The 24,312-nt window shown below is 44.1% G+C and overlaps 1 protein-coding gene across 1 annotated transcript in view; it reads left to right on the top strand.

Moving 5' to 3' along the window:
* ADCY8 (adenylate cyclase 8) overlaps window positions 1-24,312 on the top strand; it is a 222,033-nt gene that overhangs the window by 126,833 nt on the left and 70,888 nt on the right. Inside the window, exon 10 of the mRNA XM_077750010.1 lies at window positions 8,783-8,980. Within this exon, the coding sequence (XP_077606136.1) occupies window positions 8,783-8,980 (198 nt within the window). The remainder of the gene's footprint in view (window positions 1-8,782; window positions 8,981-24,312) is intronic.

The following is a 24,312-nucleotide window of genomic DNA, read 5'->3' as shown; positions in this document are numbered from 1 at the left end:
TACTTTCTTTGGAATTAATGGAACTCTCTGAAAGGTCTTCCCACATCTCAAAGTCTCCAAACTACTGTTGTGAATTCCACGTTAGGAGCCTCCAGTCTCAGTTATGTTTTTCCTACTCTATGATGGTTTCTTTTACCACCTTTAGGCTCCCAAAGGATCCCCCCCCATGACCTGGTAAAGGCTTGTATATGTCACATGTGGTAACACCCACTCAGGACTCCATGTCTTGGCATGATGAGCTCAAAAACAAACACTGGGGATAATGATTACTCAGAAAAGCTAAATTAATGAGACAGTTCCAGCAGAAGAGTGTGTGGTAGAAAAGTTAAGAGGAAGTAGAAGACAAAATGACCCAAAGACATAACATGACCTAAGTAGGTTCTTTTCTGGGTTCTGTGCTTCCATAATTAGTGAAAGGTAAGAGAAGCTGGGTTCTCGAAGGTCCTTAGCGTCCAGCTCGACTGGAACCAAATTAAGGAAAACATCAATAACTATAGTTAATTAACAAATTGTAGAGTAAGAATCTGAAAGAAAAAACAACAACAATCTCAGACTGATAGACTTAAAACACCAAACGTGAGTAATCTATCAGCAACGCACATTTATAATACTTAGTTCCTATTCATAACTGAGAAGAGTTACTTCAGAACCTTACAAAAAATAAATGTTGAGGTTGATTCTAATATTTTAATTCTCTTCAAATGTCTAAGAACACACACATACACACACACACACACACTCCACACACAAATATGCTCCCTTCCCCCCCACACACACTTTCCTTTTCCCCATGGTAATCGATGTTTCTGAAAACTCTACATCTTTGTTGTTCACACACACACGAAACTGAGTAATTTAGGTCCTGATCTGTTTGTTGATTCATTTCCTGAGCTGGAAGTATCCATATTGCCAACCCAGAAGGTCATTTGGTCAGTGAGTAGTTGGTTACCTGACCACCCACAGCCTTGATGACACTTCGGTCCTGTCATAGCAAGGCTACAAGTACTTTGATCCAAACCATTAAGGTGTCAGAATCTCTCTCCCCAACAGGAGTCGTGTCCCGAACAGGAATCCTGCCTCCCTCCCTGGGCTTACGCCGTCCCTGTCACTCATCCCAGCCTAACCCTGAGGTGAGGTCATTGCCAGGGTTTGTGTATGTATTCCACACGTCACTCTGGATGGCTGTTTTAAAAGCCAACACTTCAATTGGCAGCTTGCCTCCAATCACATAGCTTCCAGGAGGCCACATCTCCACGGACGTGCCAAGTTCTATTTTGGCCAGTTCTGCAGAAGCTTAACGACTCTTTCCAATTAAAAATGGCCCACGTATATAAATGACTCAAGCACAATTACATTCCCATACTGAGATTAGCATCTTTCTGAGAAACTCAGAGGATAGTATCAGTAAGAAATCCCGAATTAGCTTAATAGAGCTGGACAGAGGCAGACGAGCTTCTCAGTGTCAGGTTAACCTGGCTCTGTGGTCTTGAACCAGAGCTTGGGGAGAAAATCTGAGCTTCTGGTGATTCCCTCTGAGTAGCCTGGTCCTGAGCGCTCGGTCCTGTCGCCTGAATTTGTTGGTTGGCTTCCAGTAGGATGAACCGAGACAAGAAGCAAAGCATTGAATGTCAGGCAAACACACTGGGAAGAGAGCTCAGCAAGCCTGGGATCTAAACCCCCAAGTGAAGAAACCATCTTCATGATCCGGCTTACCAACATCAGCTGAAAAGTCAAGAGCAAGGCTGTGGGCTTCAGATTAGTAGCAAACACTAGAAAATGCTTATTGTGAGATCTACCAGAACTAGGGGTACGTCTCACATTATTGTCTTATTTTCTTAATCATAAGCAGATGGAAAGTTCAGAGCACAGAGTGACAAAGGTCAGTGAAAGAATTCCACTCACCTTTTTTTCCTGAACAACTGTCACATCCAGACAATATTTGCAAACTTTCAGTCCTGCCTAAAGCTGGGAACCAATGATCGTCTGTGTGGCCTGGGCCCCAGACTCACATTGTGTGCTCATGATTCAGGTCTGGGAACCAGGTTACAGATGGTGGCTGGAATCTTGCACAGACCAGCTGGAAACATCTGGACTATTTTTTCTGCAAACAGAGTTCTGGCCCTTGTTATTTCATTTCTCAGAGCAGAAGCTATGAGTTTACAAAAATTACTTAAACCTCTTCCCATGGCGGTACCACAGGGACCTCTCCCGCAATATGATCTCATTGACCATTCTCTGGCTGTGTTGGGAAAATGTTGTGACTATGGTGACGAAACTGCACAACACATGAAAGAGAAGTAAATGGTGTCCTTATGTAAGACACTGTCAGGCATGTAATCTGAATGTGAGTCTTCCTTTTCTGTCAGTACAGACGGGAAAAGTTGTGGGAAAACTTGACTGGCGTACCTCGCTTATGGAGAATGGGCCAGCTCCCTGGGCCTCTCATTGCTACAGGAAGGGAGAAGTATTAGGCACTAGGTTCTGGGAAGCCCCATAAAGGTACTTTCTCAAGGGTCCCCCAACTCCATGTTGACCCGAATGCCGCTTAGAGCCTTCCCACCAGGAAAACACCATGTACCACATCTAAGAAGATCTCTGCTCCCCCATCCCTAGATCTGGGGGGAATTGTGTCTCTTTCAGACCCAGCAAATCCCTGAGGCCCTGAATGCAAATCATCATAGATTAGATCCCCTCAAATCTTTCCTAAGAAGTGAGCTTTCTTAAAAAGAACCACCACCACAAAAACAACAAAACGCTTCTCTTTTTAAAAAAGGTAGGAGCTTTCTCTTCTGGGGGTTGGATTGGGGTTTTAACAAACAGGAGACAAAAAGAGCTTTCACGGGTGCTGCTGGGCACTTCTGTTCGAGCTTAGGGTTCCCGGCAGGTTCTTCTCACGTTTGTCTAGTTGTAGGATGCTGGAAGCGCAGTAGGAACCGAAAGGAAAAACCTCTGTCTTTTCCACGACCCAGACCACTCAGGTGGCGAGTCTGACAGAGAGCTACGAAGGCCTGCAGGACAGGCACAGGGAAATGCTGCCATCGAGGCAGGGGAGGGGCAAAGCAGGAGTGAGCTGAGGATGCCGTGGGCCTACCTGCTTCTGCACGCAGGCTCCAGCCTGATCCTGGAGAAAGCAGGGTCTTCGGAAAAGATACAGCATCTGAGCACAAGAAGTGTCGGCCCCAAACCTGCTGAACTTGGCCTTTTCTCTGGGTCTTCCCCAGATGGGCAATGAGCTGGCGCAGCTGGTGCGTCCCCATTCACAACCACCTGCAGTTAAATCTCAAGGCCACCTTGTCCATCTCCCAGAGGGGCTAGAAGAGGAAGTCCTTTCAGTGATAACCTCAGCCTTCACTTCAGGCTGCCTTGTGGCAAGCGCTTAAGCTGACGTTGATCCAGGCATCGGGCTTTCTCATCTGTGACCTCTGGTGCCTTAATGGCCAGCACTGGGAGGTAGTAAAGAGGGGACGCATCTTCTGCATTGCAAAACCTTGACAAGCATCATTGGGCTGCCGTTCAAGGTTCCTGGTCTTGGCTCGAATTATATTCACTTGTGTGGTGATGCCTTTTATCTCCTGCTGATCGAATGGTAGCAAAGTAAATGACTTTTTATTTAACTCAGACAGTTTGGTAAACAGAATCTTTCCAGATCAGAGTCCACTGGGGAGAGGAAAAAATAAACTAACAGGACTTTTGGTAGCAAGCATTTGGAAACAACGCCCTTCTTAGTGTTCTGTATCGTCTCTCAGCATTTTATCTGTTCATTCATTCATTCATGCATGCATGCGATCCACGCGTACGTATTAAGAGCCTCCCAATTATGTCAGATGCTCAGGATTGAGTTATGGTTAAAACACAGTGCTTAACCCTCAAGGGGATCAGAGTCTGGAGGAACAGCCAGACACACAATTGGTCAACTACAGTACCTCACAGTAACTGCTGGGCTGAGGATAGGGCAGGCTCACATAGGCTTCCTACAGAAGGTGGTGCCTGAGTGGCTTTTAAATATTGGCAGGACATGCAGCTTAGATGCTCCAAGTTCAAATGCATACAATGTACCGGGCTGAGTAATCATTTAGTAGGTCATATTGTGGCAGGTGTCTAGGCTCCAGCACAAGGTCAGATGCTCAGAGGTCATTTGCATTGGATCTGATGCTATACACTAGAAGGTGGCCACATGGAAGGAGGTTAATAGGATTTTACTCAGAGATCAGAGGCAGGTCCATGGGTAGAAGTTATGAACAAAAGCAGAGAAGAACTTTAGACCAATGTTTCCCAGATGGTATTTCATGGAACCTGTAGAGGTGATTTGAGCGAAAAGCATCTTGTGGCTCTCAGTTTGGAAAATGCAGAGTTTGAAAATATCATTTCTGCAGCACTCATCAGTACCTTTGTTTTGGTAATGTGTATCGTGAGTCTCCAACAGGAGAATGTAAGAATTGTCCATTCAGCAAGCATGTGCTGAGTGGCTGCTTAGTGCCAGGCACTGATATGAGCACTAGAGACAAAGGAATTATCAGAAGAAACAGAGCTCCTTCTTTAATGGGGACTGGCAATAAACAATAATAGATCCACATTTCCTAACCAGAACCATTTTGTAAAGAAGCATCCCTTCATTCTTATGCTCTTTGGAAGAACATTCTCAGGAAGGGGTTAACCAGGAGAGCTAGCCATGCCCTCCCAGATACAAGCTCTGGAACTTAGTCCCACTGATTTCACAGTATCTACAGGGTTTTCTGTGATTGCAGTAGGTGAGTCATAAGAGCTACAGCGTTTCTGATTCAACCGAACTGGATGCTTCTGGAGAGGACACCATTAGTGCTCTTCTTGGGAAGAACTTCTTTGCTGTCTTAACCTGATTAAGGAATACCAAAGTTCATGGTCATCCAGGAAGTGACAGGACCACAGGAAGAATGGGTTTTCGCCGTGTATGCAGATACAAGATGCTTCCCAAAGAAAAGTCATGGGGCCAAAAACCAGATGACGAGTGTAAGGGGATTTATGGCTTGCCCCGCCCCCATTCAAACACAGTTTACAAAAGGATTCCCTCAGATACTGATTTTCACCAGAGCTCCCGGATTCGTAGGCAGACCCTATGTTCAGAAATGTGGGTTTAGAAGGGGCTCTGGGTCTCATCTGAGCTTTGACCTGTCTGTCCTAAGTGCCTTATGAGTAAGGAAGTAATTGAAATGCTTCAGGAGGGCGTGGATCTTGGTGAGGATAAATCTCAGGGTTGCAGTGGCTTTTTGTGAAGAGAGTCAGACATGAGAGGCCAGCTCAGCAGCCACTTTCGGCGTTTCCCAACACTGCTGCTCCAGTCTGAGGCCCTAAATATCTGGAAACACTGGCTAAGGTCAAAAAGTAAATATACATACTTGTTATATAAGCATAATATGTATTTCAGTTATACACTGAAACATATCTTCAGATATACGTACTCAATTGTGTGTATATGTATATACATATATATGCACACACACATATATGTATATGTACATATATATAATTCTAATATTCTCAAGGCATTTCCCATTTCCTCTCATTTCATCCATTTGTTTTTCCTGTTCCTAGCCAACTGCTGAAGTTATTTACAGTTAAGCACAATCTCAGCATTTTAGAGGCCACTTTAAATTGGAGTCCTATTTGAAAACTCATGCTAGTTTTTAACATGATCTGAGTCTGGCTCCCATTGCTCCCGCCCATCTCAAAAAGAGAGAAAGCCATATTCTATTAAAAACAGCGGATTCCATTATGACTCTAATTCTGCAAATGAGGCCTGTTATACGTTTCCCCAGTCCTCCTTACAAATGAATCCCTGTGGGGATAGCAGCATATGGATTTTTGCTGTTGGCAGCCTTAACCCACTGAAAGTGAACACTGAGTCGAATCTTAGTGCTCATCCCTAATGGAGACGGGAGGGTATCATAGCTAATCTCAAACCATAGTCGCCCCCAAAGCCATCCATGCTTTGCAGTGATGGAAGGTGGGGGGTAAGTGAAAGCAGACAGTTTCCCTCCCTAATTCTAAATTGCTTGACTTCTTGAGTTGATGCTGGTCTTCCCTTGAGCACATACAACGTGACGGTGTGAGGTGGGTCAGAATTGCTGGTCCAACAGCAGGTATAATGGTCCTATGTAATTGACCAAGCAAATGATCAGAAAAGGACCCACTGAACATTGACTCCTGCAGTAAAATCCAAGGGCTATAAATGCAAAGAATAAACAGAATTGCATGGACAAGAAAAGAATTCTCAGTACTTTGTCAATGACATGTTGATACAAGGGCTCCTTCCTAGCTCTTAACTATAACCTGGTAGCAATGAGGGGGAAAAAGAGACATGCTGCCAGACTTCTTTCACTTGAGGGAGCCACACAGCCAATAGAATTGGGGGGGGGGCGGTTAGGAAAGCTCTGAAAGATGATTTCACTGGTCTCTGCCTTACAGAAGTGGTCAATGGTACAGGCAGCCAGGAGGCAATAGGTCTGCTTACAGACCAGAGTCAATCTCTCCCGACATTTTCACCGGTTCCCATCAACATAAGAGAAATAAGGGCAAAGCAGAGAGTTACCCATTAAAATAAATGCATTCAGTGTAAAGGACTCCCTTTTGTTTCAAGAGTGCATCATTCTTATTGGGGAAAATGCCCTTTATTTTCTAAAGTGGTGTTCACATCGATGGTCCTCGTGATGATTGTGGCAGCTGCTGTTATTTATAGAAATCAGTCCCAAAAATATTTTTGGAAACTCCCCTTCTCAGTGAAAGCATAAGGGACTGGTAGAGTAGGTAGGATCAATTTAGTTCAAAGAAGGAAGATTGGGAGAAAATAAAAAATGGCAGGGAGAGAAACAAATACCTAACTGTGAATGTTTCGAGTGGATATTTAGCCGCTTGCACATTGAGCTGTTCGGTCCCAGCTGCAAGCACTTGCCCGGGGGGAGCATCTCGGCATCTCTAAGCCAGAGGGTGGAAGCATATGCCCAAACAGGAGCAATTTGAGTGTCATCTCGCCTCCTCTCCGAGAGAGAGAACTAAATTCTCTCATTTTCCAAACTGAGTGGAAAGAACTTGTGCCCCAGAAACCAACAGGGCATGCACAGTGTGGCCGTCACTACTGTCTCCTTTGCCTTCTGAGATGCTGTTGTAACAGAATTTAATCCCAGGGGCTCAAGCCCTCTAGCGATGCATGGATCCTGCTGTCCAATTTTCTGGAACATTGGTTCCTGCTTCCTTCTCTCCACTCCAGCCGTACCTCCCCCTAATATCTATCTTTTTCTCTGCGGTAGCCTCCTTGGTATTCAGAGCTGAAATTAACTGCTTCAGTGCCCTGGGAGCACCTATTTTACTTTCTTATGTTGGCACATGCACTTCCACCCTTTAGCCTGGGGCTGGAGAAAGGGCTTCAGTACATTCTACCAGTGATGAAGTCCTACTACGGAGTTCTTTAGAGATCGTGAATTTAGGTTACGTTGAATACCTCCATGAAGGTTAAAATGAAGAGTCTAATAATACCATAGGAAGATTCTGTATGGGATGGGCTAGAAGCTCTCTGTGAGCTCAAAGCTCCTGACTCTGGTTCTAGAGTCAGAAGGTCTGACCCAGCTGTAGATGAGCTGAGGGCTCTTGAGCACATGTCTCTGAGGCTCAGGGAATACATGAAGGGTTTGGGTTCCCACAGGCTGCCATGTGATGGCTCCGTCATCTGATCCTGGTGGGCCAAGCTGGGAGGCTGGCAGAGAAAAGCAGATGTGGTGAGTCTACAGAGGCAGGGAGTTTTCACTTCCTGACTCTACAGACAGCACCGCATCCGGTACGTCTCCTGGGGTGGGGGCGATCTCCTGGAGGAGGAGCTGAGCATCCCCTCAGCTCGAACTCCCCCTTCTTTTTCAAAGTCATGGTCTTCAGTTGGAGCTGCGAGCAGGCATCGCATTCGGCTCCATCCAGCCCGTGGGTCTTGTCACTTGCAGCTGAAACACCAGGAGACAGAGGCCTCCCTGCCACACCTAGTGGGTCTGCAGATGCCAATGCTGTCCCTGCGTCCTTGTGGCCACACCCAGTGACCAGCCAGGATGGTCGTGCCTTTCCCCAGCTCATGCTGTTTAACCCTGGGAAATGGTGAGAGGCTCCAGCGGCTTGCATTTTTGCCTGAAGGGAATTAAGCCCATATATCTGTATGCAGATACAGATATATAATGGTTTAGGGCAGGGAAAAAACATATCTGTGAAGTGTAAAAATCTAACAACCTTCATCGAGTTGAAGGAGTCGATCCTGGCACGTTTGGTTATCTGTCCATGAGGAATGCCAAAATCAAACACAAACATAAGAATGCAAGCCCTGGGTCTCCCAGTCTCTCCACCACCATTAAAGGAAAGACCACAAGAAAGTGTGGACTCCATTCAGTGGGAGACGAGCGTTTCTGTGGGCTTTTCAGCTTTTTCATTTTCCGTGATTCCCGTCGGTGCTCTTTCTCTCATACCAGGGCTGTGCCTGGTTAAGGAAAGGGTCTGATTAACAGCTTCAAGCCAACACCTCTTTAACTACCTGAACCAAAGGAATGCAGAGCACCGACCTAGAGGAAAGGCAAGTGCCCCTTTTGATGTGATATTTTGCCAGGTTGTGTTTCTCTGAAGCAAATGCTAACTGATCAACTTCTGTAGGTTTCACCGAATACAAGTGCATGGAACGCTATTACCGTTTGCAATGCAACCTGTTCTAAAAACATTGCATTTCTTTTTAATCCAACGGGGACTAGCAGGTTTATTGTGTTTGCATGTGCTTTCCCCCTAGACTCTGGCTGCCCTAACAAGAAATTCAATAAATCTACTTCCAAACCATCTTGCACAAGCTTTGCATGTCCAGTCTGGGCCTGAGGAAATTAACAAGAGAATAGAACATACCATCGACTTGCGGAGTGGCGATAAATTGAGAAGAGAGCATATCAAGCCATTCTCACTGATGTTTAAAGACTCCAGCCTGGAGCACAAGGTAGAGCTGGGTCTCCATAGTGGCTCTTGTTTTTCCAAGTAAATTGTCATAACTGTTCATGGGGCCAGAGAGAGATCCCCGGGGCTGCGGTGTTGGTTGGTATGTTTGCTGTTTGTTTGTTTAGTGTGGTTTGGTGGTGTCTTTTCTTTTTCTCCTTGCAAAGCATGGGTAGGCTGAAGGCCATGAACGGAGAGGCTGGTTAGATAAAGAGGGCCTCTGCTTTGTTCTTTAAGGGGAAGCTAATGAAAAGAACAAAGGAGTTCCCTCCACTGTGAGATTTTTAACCCGTAAGCGACAGTAGCACCCACTCACTTTTGCTTTTAGAATTCGTGTCAGGTGTAGGTCTCTGTCACATAAGGTTTGGGGACACCCATGACTTGACATGAGCACTAGTAATAAAGACCGCCTTTCTTAGATTGTAGACACCTCATCTCCCATGTTCCCAGTTGTCTGCGGGCTCAGAGCACCTTTGATGTAGGCAAAGTGGAAAGAAGATGGGGGGTAGATTCAGCATTGGGTTCAAATTCCACTTCTGTCACTTCCTTTCCATGTGACCCAATGAGCCTGAGTGCCTCGATGTGTGGTGAGCATAATGGGTGTGCCTCCCTCATAACAGGCCATTATGAGAGGCTCCAGGTGATGCCTTGATGAAGTTAAGTGCTCAGACATGGCATCCATCACCATATTGAAGATGACATTTTCCCATGCCTCTCTCCTGGCCTACCTCTAAACTGTAAAGGGTGGTGAGGAGGCAGGTGCTGCCCCTCTTTAACTGGGCTGCTCCTCTGGGCTGATGGAAGCTGATAGACCTTCCTTGACTGAGCACAGGAGGTGCTTGGCCTCTGCAGGAGCCTCAGGCAAAAACAGCAGGGAATTTGCAAGCAAATTTCAAGAGTTTGATCTGATATTCTGCAAAGCTCCATTGAGCAATTTTTTTGTTCCTTTGCACAGCTCCCTGGGACATTCTGCTTTCCTCGATTTGGAGAATTCACACTTCTGTGCACATGTACCATTCCCCATGAGTTTCTTTGATAACTACCTAAAAGGTTGCAAATTCCAAAATTAATATCTTCACCTCTAGTTCATAATTTGAAATGCGTTGAGTCTGTATACTAACAAAACAAATAGAGAAAATCCATTTTGCCTCCCTCAACATCTCCCCTCTCCAAATAGCAGGTAGACTTTTCTTATTTGTAATATAATTAAGGGCTTAAGGTCCAAATTAAATGCATTTTCTTTCTCGGTTGCTATATTGAAGGACTAGGCAAAACGAGGTAGTCTAGCAAAGAATCTTCTCAATTAGCCTGGGTAAAATGCTTATGTCCAGAGTGATTACAAAACCCTTTTGTTCGTTCTTGTTAAAGATGTACTTGCGTCACTAATGACCTGACCCCTAAAGACTGTAGATCATTTCTAATGTGTTTTTATTCAGTGGTGTCTGTATGTCATCTGCGAGGACTTGGTGTTGGAGCACGAATAGACTTGGGGGTGGGGTGGGGAGGGCATGGTGTGTCTGAGGTTGATATCTGGGTCCAAGAGAAGTTCTTCCAGGAGAAGCAAAGGGTAGTACCCTGAAGGTACATGTGGGGATTTGCCCACTGACTGTCCAGCCTTGCACCTTCCAGCGCGGGCCCTGAGTTGCACAGTTTGCTTCCCCGCGGTGAGGACAGTGGGATGCAGCAGTAAAGGTTCACTCCCCTCTGTCACGGAGACACTCCTCATTGACTCTTGCTCTGAGACTCTCTCTAGGGGCTGTATTACTGTCGAGCAGAGGATATATAATAAGCAGGAATCACTGAGTCTTTATCAAATACCAGGCACTATTCTAAGCCTTTAGAACAAATGCACTGACAATGACAATGTGACGTTAAGTGCTATGATGAGCCTCATTTTTATGCTTGATGAAATGGAAACACGGAGAAATGATGAGGTGGCCTGCTCAAACTCCCACCTGTCAGTAGAGGGGCTTCGATCTGAGTCCTCTGGGAGCCCCCAGCCGGTGCCTGGCCCATGCACCCCACTGTCTATCCTGGGAGTCATGGGCCTCGTTCTCTCCCAGGCCCTCGTATAAAGACAGAAATGTGGAGCTAACTTCATTCTCTCCTCTTTGAACTTTGAAACGTAGAGGGAGGCAGGGAGCAGGGGTTCGGGGGACAGAGTGAGTAAGAAAGAGTCCTAAAGCCTTAGCAAAATTAACACAGCGCCTTCAAGTCCATCAGATTCCAAAACTAGAGACCAACATCAGTGTGCCTCTACTGTGAGCCTGGTGTTTCTGCATCTCAGTTTATTGCGTCCTCAGAGAAATATTACTGTCCTGCTTACAAAAGAGAAAACTGAGCCTCCTTGAGGTCAAGTAGAGGTCCTAGATTCCAAAATCTGGCTACCACATTTTATTGACTCAAAGGGTACCATCAACTATGACATGCCCTATTTTCTATGAGAAGGAAAACTCACCCAGGATGAGGAATCTAAAAGGAACTCCTCCTAATAAGCTGGTCTTACCCTCAAGGTAAGGATGGGCCAAAAAATGCTCACCCAGCAGGTAAGGAGAGAAAGGAAACCCACAGGTTCATCCCCTGATACTGGCGAGGCCAGAAAAGAGCTCTCCAGGAGGTGAAACTCCAAAATGGAAGCACATAGCTTTGCCACGTGATTTCACACACTGAATGTGGTCTTTAAGAAGACTCAGGCAGAGAACTGAATGTAAAGAAGTCCTGGGTTGATATTGCCCCCTGCTGATCAGGAGAAGCAGTCAAAGACCTCTCTGGAAGGATTCGGGGCTTTAAGACTCCACTGAGAATAAGTTACATTCTGGTTCCAGAGATGTTAAAAGGTGAGAAAAAAATAGCACATCTTAGAGTTATTGAAATATATACGGTATTTGACATCCCCCCGCTGCCCTATCTTGCTTCTTAGGAGCAAGTTTGAGCCATAAGGGCACATTGTCCAAAAGGAAAACAGGAAATGGAAGCCATGATTTTACCACTGGAACTTTTGTGGGGAAGACAAGGCTTCACTCTGCTTGAACAATAAGAAATGCAAACAAAGGAATGCATTCCTGTCTCCATGTTTATAGTGACCTAGAGAACATCAAAGCTCCCTTGAAATATCGCTCACACATTTCCTGGTCTCGTTTGCGTATAAAAATGGACACATCCACCAACAGTGTTACATGAACTGGGACTTTTATACACCTCGTGGTGTTACATAGATGTTTGCTGAATGAACGAAGATGCAGATCAAGGAGAAATTTAGGGAAGACTGCCTTGACTCCTGTATCTGGTCTCAGGATATTTTTTAGAACTGTAAGAGCCAAAAGACATGAGTCAGTGTTGATCTAACTCTTAGCAGAGAAGCTTTGGGACGGAAGTCTGTGAAGTTCTGCTCACTTCTTACCATGTCATTTCATGGTGGTACACACACACACACACACACACAAACACACAGAGGAATCTTTTGTGTTCAGCTTCAGAAAAGCATGCTCAGGACTCCATGTGGCTTCACCAAGACTGGGCAACACATTTTTCCTTCTCTCGGGTCCTCAGTTTCCCCATCTGGAAAGAGACAATTGGACAGCCCCTTGTACATTTCGGCAATCAATGCAATGAATTGCTCTGACCATGGTGATCATATGTCCTGGTTTGCCTGGGACATTTATTTTCTCAGTGTGATTATTAGCAGCACCTCTCTTCACTCTCAAAACTTACTGATACAGATGATGAGAAATGTGAGCCAGGGCTTGGGCCCCAGCCAGATTAGAATCAGTGATTCTTAGCGTCTCTAGTTCCCAGGATCCCACGAAGACGTTCTGAGCAGACTTCTGGGGGGAGACTGGGTGGGAGGGGCACAGACCAGACATCAGAGGTCTTCCCAAATTTCACAGAAAAATCCTCTGCCCTTCTTTAGTCTCAAGCTAACTATTTTCCGAGACAGCTGACAGATCTCAGAGGCGAACAAAAACGAGAATTATGGTAAAGGGTTGTAGAAACATGACATGTTTGTCCAATACTGTTGATCTTATTGGATTTTTTCTTTTCTTATATATGACCTTTTTCTTATAAAAAATGAATGTATTTTCACTAATAAAAGTTTATGCCAGGCATAGAAGACAAAAAGAAGAAAATGATATCTCTTACGATCTTACAATCCAGGATAACCCCTGTAAAGATTTGGACATCTGTCATGCTGTGCTTTCGTGGCTGTGATCCTTGGTACTTATCCATGCAATTATTTTATTTTAAAATGGGATTGTTTTGTAAATAATGATGGGTGACATGGTGTTGAGCGTTCTTTGCTTGAGCTTTTCCCCTTATTATTAAATATGCAGTTACAAAGTTTTGTACAAATTTTTGTAACTGTACATTACTTCATTGCATGTTTTCACCATCTTTGGCTCATCTTTTCTCAGTTTTTCGCTATGATAAACTATAAACTGCATCACAATGACCACTGCCTTGGTTAAGTCATACGCCCATGCTTAATTCGTTCCTTAGGATAAATCCTAAAAATGGCTATAGGGGAATCCACATTTAAAAATACTTGATGTACATTCCGAAATTGCTCTCAAAGTTGTGCCTATACTTTTAAACTGTCACTTCGATAGGAAATGGCACCTCCCTGTCACTTTTATTTTTTTAATCATTCTTGACATTGAAATTCTGTCTGTATGTGCTTTTATATTTTTGTCTATTTCTTCCTTTGTGATTGGCACATTTTCCTTAATTGTCATCTTTCATTGTGGTGCTCACCTCGGTCTTACTGGTTTGTGAGTATTCGTTATATAGTGAAAAACTTAACCCCAGAACATTTACAAGGTGATATTTGTCAGCTTCTGGTCTTCATTTCTCTTCTAGGACAAGGCTGTTTATTTATTTATTAGTTATGAGGCTTAGGATGGGGAAGGCAATTAATTACAATTATGTACAGATGCTTCCAGGCCAGATAAACTGGCCCAATATTTTGAGCACCTGAAGAGCTAGCTCAGTAGCATAGGGACACTTACCTGGAGTGACTTTATTAAGCTTAGTGTTCAAAATCAGTATTATCACCTCAGAATGAGTCAACTTCCTCATCTCAGATAAAGATTAGGCTATGTTTAATACAGAGTTCAAAATCTATTTATGGGAATTTAAGCTTTCGATGTGAGTGTTTGGGGAGTATATGTATTAAAATCAAACCATATCACTGACTACATTTCCTTCTTTTTTTCAATGCTGGCATCTTTGTGCTTAAATTCCAAAACCTTCTTCTTTGAGAAGAGACCTCCTTATGTGATTGCAAAAATTTTAAGTGATAAAAAGTTTCTTTGTCCTAGGCTGATATTTTTCCACCTAGAAGATCACCTGGGGATCTTTTGAAAATACAAGTAGCCACCCATTACTCTGTCCCCAAGACTCTGATTTTTCAGGGGGATCTACATTTAGGGAAACAGTCTTTCAGGATTCCTCTGTCCCAAGTTGGGGGCCACCCTTCTCTGTCTTTGGCTGGATGTTAGGACTTGGGGTTGCCGCTTGCCTCACACCCTCAGAGATCAGGGCATATCAGAAGGTCCTAGATCCACATTGGATGCCAGTATGGCCTCAGACAGGCCTAGACAGAATGTCTCTGAGCAGCTCACAGTGCTCCTAGGAGCTCAGACTCTGGAGTCAAGCAAACCTTGGTTCAAATCCCACTTTGGAAATAGAAGTAGGTGTAAAGGAGGGTTGATGAATTTCCTGGTCATTAGTGGATGCCGACAAGTTGAGAGCTTTCCATCTCTCAGGTGGACATTCGTAAGCCTCATTTATCTCACAAGTATCTGGTCTTTGTTAAACAACAGAGAGAGAACATACACTTGATTAAAGGACAAATATGCTTGAACCCAATTCCTACCAGTTACTGATGGGTGACACAGGACAAGGTGCTCTCACTAAGATGATGATGATCATATCTGCCCCTCATTGGGTTGTTGTGAATAGAAGATGACATAATACTTACATAATAGATGTTTGAATAAATGCAATAGTTCTTCTTTTCCCTTCTCTTGTGATAAATCCTATGCCAATCCAAATCAGGATGAGGCTAAACCCTCACTTAAAATAAACCTCACACATCTAGAGCCTCCTTAAAGAAACTGCTTCATTAAAAATGGTGGGGGGTGACCATCTTACTGTGTCTTGTACACCAGGGGCACAGCCTGCACACATATGTAGTCACATAAGTACATAAAGGTGCACACCAACCAAGTGCACGCAGAGAGCCTATTGAGGGAGCCCTTCCCAGCATTGCCTCTCAGTCACTGCGCACATGCATGGCCACCTTGCCCCCCACCCATGATGTATTTAACTATGTAAGGATCATTCAGATGTCTTTTTTTTATGTTTATTTATTTATTGAGAAAGAGATAGAGAGACAGAGCACAATTGGGGGAGGGACAGAGAGAGACAGAATCTGAAGCAGGCTCCAGGCTCTGAGCTGTCAGCACAGAGCGCGATGCAGGGCTCGAACTCACAAACTGCAAGATCATGACCTGAGTTGAAGTTGGACACTCAACCAACTGAGCCACCTAGATTCCCCCAGGTGTCTTTTCTCTAAATGATTTGATCATTCCAAATTCTCTATTATCACCATCTTCCAAGTAAGGTGAGAAAGATCAGCTCTCTTTGGTGTCCCAAAGGCCATGCCTTTCTTCCCACGAGACCAAGCTGGCGAAGGATTGTATATTTCACACATGGGTCTCTTTACGCCCTTGCAAGGACTGTCTTTCTGTCCGTGCTTGCGATCCCTGGGGAGTCGCGGGCTCAGCTCAGAGATTTCGTTGTATACTGCCTGCTTTAGACACAGACTGAGACAGAAAGACATGGCTTCCACTTCCTTCCAACTGACACCCCAATTCATGATCTCGGGCAAGTCACTGAACTTCCCATTCTAGAAATGGGCATGGTAATGACCACCTCACAAGGTAGCTGTGCACGTGAAATGCAGATAGTACTTGTTAAGTGTCTTGAGGCAGCAGTGTTGTAAGGAAGCTGGCATTTGCTGATCACTTACTTACCAGGCCTGACCATAAGCATTTTATATTCATTACCTCACTTGATTTTTCTAGCAGTCCTTTCATGCAGGGATCAGTTATACTTTGATAGATGAGGGAGGCTCAGAGATTTGGGGATAACTTTCTTAGGGCTCAAACATGTAGAAGACAGCAGAATAAGGATTCAAATCTAGCTTTTTCCAAACCTTGGACTTTTTCTGCCACACTTCACAAGATCTGATTGTTTTCAGATGCCCGCTTTTCATATAGTTTGGGATGTGTTGCGAATGGGGCTAGGGAGTGTATGGGAGGGATTATATAGTGATGCATGTGGCAAATACCTTGGAAGAAAAAACTCAAAATTAAACCATGAAAATTTCTCTCACTCTCTCTTTACCTTCCCTACATACACACCCATGCAACATGCACAGACACATATGCATATGTATATGTACACATACCTCCATGCACATGTGCAGATATGTACAAACGCATACACATACATGCTCACACCCACGCAACTGTACAGACATACATGCATGTGTATATGTACACAACCCATGTACATGCAGATATGTACATGTTCATACATGTACACACATATGCACAGGCATATGCACATACATATATATGTGCACAGGCACACATAGACATGTGAACATGCATATATGTACACACCCATGCACATACATGTACACATGTGTGTATGTACACACATGGATGTGTACACATTCACACATGTACACACCAGTGCACATACATGTGCACCTGCATACATGCAGCCATGCATACACGCACATAGACATGTGTCTGCATATATGTACACATGCGTACATGCATGACACAGGTACCTGTACACATCTGTGCACAGGTGTGTACACATGCATACAGAGCCACATGTGTGCACATACATGTACACACAAGGCACATGTGCGTACATTTACACACACCCCCATGCACAGATATGTACACAAGCATATGTGTACACACACACATGCACACACACACAATCCACCACGTGTTTCTGGAAGTGCCCAGATAAAACCAGGGCAGCCCCATCATTCCCACTGCCCGTGCACATGTGAAAATAAAATAAGCGAATAAGCAGGCACGCACAACAGCTCCATCTCAGGGCAGTGCCCACAGGAATGCTGAGCCCTCCAATGGCCCCTGAGCTGCGTCTCCAAGCAGAAGGCCAGGTGGTGTGAGCAGTCAAGGAATGAGCTGTGTGAGCAGATAGTTTGGGAGAGCAGGCCAAAACAGACTAGCCACCTCCAAGACCAAAGGTGTGTTAGACAAAGCTATGGGTGAGCTTCACACACAAGTCAGTGATCACATTTCACCCACTTCTTCAATAGTCATCATACCTGCATAGATAGTACTTGCAATGAACCAAATCTTGTGCTGCGTACTTTCAAAACATTCATGTGATGCTACTTTTTTTTCTGTCGGTGGCTACATAAAAACAAGGATTTGTCACACAAGAGAACCTTCAGATAAGCCTTTGGCTGAGTGCAGTTGGTTCTTATCTATGTTCAGAAGTTCTCCGTTTTCTTTATCTTTTATTAAGAGATCAAAGTTAAGTGGGGGCTTGAAAGAGTTCTGGAAAAATGCATCACACACTTGGACACTTTTTTTTTCCTTCATCGCATCCACTCCTGTTGAAGTTACAATGAGTAGGATGACGTCATTAAGGAGGAATTGGGTCAAAGCAAAGGCTAGGTGAATGAAGGAATTTTCTAATCGATTGGAATGTTGGACTCTGGAATTAGGTAGTAAAGAAATGCGTTTTTTTTCTTGGAGACATTCATAATTTGTTGGACCACTCCATTTCTTTTTTTAAAAATATGATTTATTGTCAAATTGGCTAACATACAGTGTATACAGCGTACACTTGGTTTTGGGGGTAGATTCCCGTGGTTCATGACTTATGGACAATGCCCAGGGCTCATCCCGCCAAGTGCCCTCCTCAGGGCTCTGTAGATCAGAGAGGTAGGACTATGAAGCATGAACAAAATGGTCTAAGGTGTTCGCTCTTATTTTTCTGAATCGGACACGTCTTGATCATTTTCATGACCTTATTTTTAAATCATTTTTTAAAATAGTGTGTTGCAGTATCAGGTTAGTCTTGAGTTTTTACTACTTGTGTAAGGCCCAGAATAGTAAGAATACTTAGGCCATCCCCTTCAGGTGGTAAGAACAGGTTGCAAAGATTTCAAGGAGGCTTAGGAAGAAAATCCATCCCTTATTCAAACAGTAGCTCTGTGAGACTCCTTTATCTTCATGATATTATCCTGTAAAATTACTGCTATTTCTGACACCCTCTAGGCCGTCAAATGATATCCAGGGTCATTTCACTTGTATCTTCTCGTCAGACCAATTAGCTGGCTTTAGTCCCACAAAGCCAATGTTTTCAGAGTCAGAAGTACCATTTCCACCCATAAGTACAGTGTAGAATGGTAGAATTATGATAATTTCAGCCCAAAGGACATTGGCCAAGTTCTTAGAGCAATCTTAATTCTTCATATGTAGACATCACCAGCACCTATAACTGGGGGCTTCCAGACAAGGGACATAGAAGTAGTTACCACTCCGTAGAGCTTATCATGGCTTGGGGACCTGGGCCAGTCAGGAAAGAACGAGTCTCTCCTCTCAAGAATGGGGCATTTGAGAGAGGGTGGGCTGGGAGATTTGGATTGGAAGCTTTGTAAAGTCCCGCTTGGAATTCTCATATGTCAGTCAACCTCCCTACCAAGGAAGACCATAAAATACTATCCTAATACATTAATGATGTTGTGTCATCATTAAGGGTCTTCTGTCATGCTTGGGGTAGTGTCCCCCACAGGCCTCATTCTTCTGAAGCTCTCCATCTTAGATATGTGTTAGCCTGATTCCTTGTGAGTTTATTAAAGATGAGGAAATCTTTGTTCAGAGGTCAGGTTACTTGGGAAGAAGTCTGATAGTGAGATGTCCCTCAGACACACTTGTCACTCATAGAATTGCTTTCAACAATGATTTGGTTAGACACTACACACCAAGATAGAGAAGACTGTCTATTTCAAAATAGGAAATAATTGAAAATTAGCCCCTCCCTCTTTTACTGCAATTATGTCTTTTACCCAAATGATCAATTAAGGGTGTTCTAGCCATTGTCACACCACATAATGCGTGAGTTTAACAATAGAAGTTAAATTCCTCCATTCATTCATGCAAAATGAGCAGATTGTCCCAGTTGAGATTCTTCTTTAACTTCACAAACATAGTAATTTATGCTAATGAAAGACGTACTAGAAAATGATCTTTTTTCCAATTAGATTTATCCAATGATGGGATGGGCTCTCAAGTGAGGGGTTGATTTCTCCCCATCACTGGAAATCTTCAGGCAGGAGTTGATGGCTTATTTCTGAGAGGTTTCACTGAGTGAAATTGACATTAGTAAGCACTGGACCAAGGTGATAAATACAACCCGCTCCTCCTGCAAAATTGTGTAATCTCACATACACAATTAGATAAAAAGACAGTATGGTTGTAGTTTGGACAGTTCACTAGGTCATGGCTTTAATTAGAAGTATTCTTTACATCTTATTGAGATACAAGCAAGCATTTAGTCAGTACCCTTTAGCTCACTCATAGCCCAAGTGGAAAATCTAAGGAAAAAAAGGGTAGTTTCCGTCCCACACATACAGGAAGGTTTTCCAGGCCTGTCGCAGGCACAAAAACAATATGGGAAGCTCTGTGCATCACCTCAGAAAGGTAGCTTCCCTGGTCGCTCCTTTGTGGGTGAAGAATCTACACAGTGTGATGATTGTATGATCAAACTGGGGTTCAGGCTTCTGTATGACAGATCTAGGAACCCTTAGATCCTCATGGCTCCGATTTCATTTCTGAAGATGCCTTTCAAGAGAATGCAGGGCCCACGTCCCCAATGTGAACACAATGGAATGCATGTTCTTTCTGCCCCACCTCCGTGGGAGGGGCACCAAGCCTCAACCTGATCAAACAAGCGGGAAACTTTTATTTTTAGAACAACTTTTTCATTACTTGAAGATTATGGTCCCTCCTATTGTTACCCTTAAACAATGTCCACTGTGTCTTTTAGCTTCTTCTATTTGTGCAGCCATGCAGGCCTTAAGAAAAGGGCCTTTAGCTTTGTAGAGCTTTATGTTGAGGATTCATTCATCAATCATGGAAATTCAGCAGTGACAATGTATTAAACTAATTCATAGGGTATCTCTAAGGTCTATCCTTTTTTTTTTTTTTTAAGTTTGCTTAATTATTTTGAGAGAGAAAGAGTGCACAAGAGGGGAAGAGAGAGAAAGAGAGACAGAGTCCCAAGCAGGCTCCATGCCATCATCATGGAGGCCAATGCAGGGCTGGATCTTATGACCATGAATGAGGTCATGACCTAGGCTGAAATTGAGTCAGTTAGTTGAAACTGACTAAGCCTCCCAAGTGCCCCCTCTAAAGTCCATCCTTAGCCCAGATCGTGTTTTACTCTCATTCTAACCATGGTTTACATAGACTCAAATTTTCAAGACATTCTCTTTCTTTGTATCATGAACCACATCACTGAAATAGAGCAAGAGACACTATAGTTCACCCTATGAAGATGACCCTGACTTCAAAACATCAAGGTAGCGGCAGACAGTGCAGCCAATGAGACATGGCACTCCGGGTAAAACTCTGGATTCTCTACTGAAATCTGTGACTTTCTGGTTGAGTTACTCCATTATTCTAATCCTCATTTTCATTATCTGCAAAATGGGGAGGTGATAAACAGTATCTTCCTCAAAGCGCTGCTGTGGTAACTGAAAGAGGCCATCCACATAGTACATAGCATGGCGCCTACCTTGCACCAGGCGTTAGTGATTATTAGTCAAGTATGTTGCAAGATTTTGACCATTTCCTGAGAGTCTTACAGATTAAAAACCAAAAAGTAATCCAAGTTCTAATTGAAGACTTCAAAGAAAACATCTGTAATTTGTTCCAAGTGGCATGCCCTTTTAATTGGCATTAATTCAAGTAGCTGGCTCAGGTGCTGGCTTCAGGCGTTTTCTGCTCGCAGACACTGGTCGAATGGAGCAAACACTCATTTTAGAGCCAAGAGATGTGGCTTCTTCTCTGAACTCTGCCACCAACCCCTGCCCCCAATTGACCTTGACAAACCCTTTCTCCATATCTGATTCTCAAGTTTCTCATCTGAATATAGATATAGGTATAGATATGGATAGATATAGATATAGATATATGCATTCTCTTACAGATCAAGGGCTCAGTGAACTATAAAGGCCCAGTGGTCATTTCCAAGGACTCCTTTCCTAAAGGTCCCTGGGGACGTGGAGAATTCCACCCACTGATAGGAGATCTTTTAGGAGGAAAGGGAAGGAATAAGGACAGGATTTTTAACTAAGACCAAAAAACCAAAAATGAGATTACAATTCTCTTTCTAACATAATGGGCCAATCAATCAGCCACACTTCAGGGGACCTTATTGAGTACAAGGTACCGTTGTGTGAAGAGGAACGGAAGACAGCATTCTAGAAAGCAACAGTGAGGTTGAAAAGCAGGCTTCTAAAAGGTAACAAGCATAGCAATACAATAAGTATAATCGATTGATTATAGGAAGTACTTGCATGAGGCTGTCGTGAGCCCTAAGCATCTGCCTTGGAGCTTTGCACGTACTAACTCTTTCATTCTCCCAGCAACACTATTTGTATCCTTATTTTCTTGATGAGCAAACTGTGACGCACAAAGCTTAGCAAACTTGTCCGGGGTTCCATTGCTAGTAGGGATGGGAGCTGGGGTTCAACTCCAGGTAGCTCAGCTCTAGATTGGTCCATTTTGCTCATGACTAAGACTTAAAAGGATAAGCAGGGCCAAGTGAGGACAGAACAGATGCGAGGTGAGCAGCCTCTGGCTGTGGCAGGAGGGAACATACTTGTCACTTAATATAGCTGCCAGCCAGTGTGGTCAGACCTTTGCTAAGTCCAGAGGAAGTGAAATGAATCACTCCACAATGTCAGTACCGCATTGTCCTGAGCCAATTAGGAAGTTTCTTGCCATAGTCTGTTTTCCTTGGTGTTTCCAAAGTAACAATGTGCTCCATTCTGAAACCCAGTCCTTTATATTAGATGGACATCACCTTTATAAATATTATAAGGCTCTTTCTTGGGAATGTGCTGGAACTGGAGTTGAAACATGAAAATAAGGAGATTCATCATTAAATTCTAGCACAAATAAAATAATAGCATTGGGAGCCTATAAATTGTATTAACCCTCCATCTGACAGATAGGAAAAGTGAGGTTCAGAGAAACTGGCTTCACTCACAGCGAGCCAGTGACTGAGTGAAAGATCTGGAGACAGAGGAAATCTTCCCAGCCTACCATCTGAAGAAAAGGAAAAGCCTAAACCCATGTGCACTTCAGGCAGGACAAATGAGGATGATGGGGGCATTTTTTTTTTTAATTTCTGAGAGAGAGAGAGAGAGAGAGAGAGAGAGTGAGCAGGGGAGGGTCAGAGAGAGAGGGAGACACAGAATCTTAAACAGGCTCCAGGCTCTGAGCTGGCTGTCAGCACAGAACCTGACACGGGGCTTGAAACCACAAACCGCGAGATCATGACCTGAGCCGAAGTCGGATGCCCAACTGACTGAGCCACCCAGGTGCCCCGATGGGGGCATTTTTAGAGCCATCAGAAGCATCCAGGAAACCAAAAGACACAGAGACTCAAGCGTAAGGTCTACAAGAAAGACCTTTTCACAGGAAAAATGGACCCTAAGTGGAAAAGAACTCTTGGCAAAGGAATGAGTTCTCAGGCACCGGGCGTGTCCAAGTTGAGGGTATTTAGAACCCTAGGATGGCCTGCCCCAGCTCAGAGGATAGACACCCACTTGCTCCAACAAAGCAGAGAAGATCATCTGGTGGTAATCAGCAGGAGTTTGAGTAAACATTGGGGACGCCATAGGAAGGCTTCCTGAAGGCCACGATCTGTTACAATGCCAAGGTGCTATGCTGATGGGGTGATGATGAAGATGTAGAAAGGGAGAGGGATAAGTACACTAAAAATCATTCGTGTTGTTTTCAAAATCTCATTATCAAATCTATATCACCAAGCTGGTTTAAAATCCATCCGTCTTGGGGCGCCTGGGTGGCTCAGTTAGTTAAGTGTCCAACTTCGCCTCAGGTCATGATCTCACAGTTCGTGGGTTCAAGCCCTGCGTTGGGCTCTGTGCTGACAGCTCAGAGCCTGGAGCCTCCTTCAGATTCTGTTTCCCTCTCTCTCTCTGCTCCTCTCCCGCTCGCACTAGGTCTCTCTCTCTCTCTCAAAAACAAAATAAATATTAAAAACTTTTTAAATTAAATCTATTCATCAGCCAACAAAGAATAATCAGATCATTGTACAATTAGTTGTTAGAAGAAATTCAGGCATCTGTCTGTCCTTGAATTAACTGTTTTGTGGCTACCTTACTAAGTTTCCAGCCACTGTGTGTGGGTATGCCTCTCTATGCCTGTGCTCCAGTCTTAGGTAACACTCTTTGCAACCATTGATAATATGGATTTTCCGTAGTTTTATCAGGAGTGAGGACGGCATATCATGATCCTTTGGGGGAATAGCCCAGGTTCCCCTCCAGATACCAAACAGCTCGTCAGCAAGCAGACAGAGGCCTCAGCCCTGAGGAGCAGAGATAGCACTGTCCTAAGACAGCAGTGAATGTGGGGTCCCCAAGCAATGTTGTACTGCCCCCCATGGAGCTGGCCAGCCACAGGACATTGACTTTCCTGTATCCTAACCACAACACTGGGCACTCAGTTCAGTCTAAACCCCAGACCACAGCAGGACGCAGGCAAAAGAATCAAACTCACATAACTGTTGATTATGACTGCCATACCAACAGGTTGGACTGATACTATTTCATTGACCTGGCCCAGATCTTCTCCTGGTATTGGGGGCATGGAGCCTGAGGAGTTGCAAGACTTCTGTTCACTCGTTTCCTTCACAAAGTCGCTGTGAAATTCAAATCAAGGATGACAAAGTTCCAAAGACAGGCTTAGCTTTCTGTTCCCCTGCCCTAAAAATGATCCACAAGCTGTGTGATCTCTGGCACGTTACTTGCCCTCTCTGCCATTAGGGGGAAAGTGAGGGGCTTGCTTTAGGCTAATGTTAAGGTCATCTTCAGTTTTGAAAATCCTTTCCTCCTTCTGAAGGAATTGGATTCTTCTTCATTTAGTGACTCCAAGAGGGTCCCAGAAACTAGACAGGACTAAGGCAAGTGCACATTCAGCGTTGACCTTCCAGAAGCTGTTAAGACTGGACAATGAAATT

Source organism: Crocuta crocuta, unplaced genomic scaffold (assembly GCF_008692635.1).
Source record: "Crocuta crocuta isolate KB4526 unplaced genomic scaffold, BGI_CrCroc_1.0 scaffold119, whole genome shotgun sequence".
Classification (NCBI taxonomy): domain Eukaryota; kingdom Metazoa; phylum Chordata; class Mammalia; order Carnivora; family Hyaenidae; genus Crocuta; species Crocuta crocuta.
This window is presented reverse-complemented; position numbering and strand designations above follow the sequence as displayed.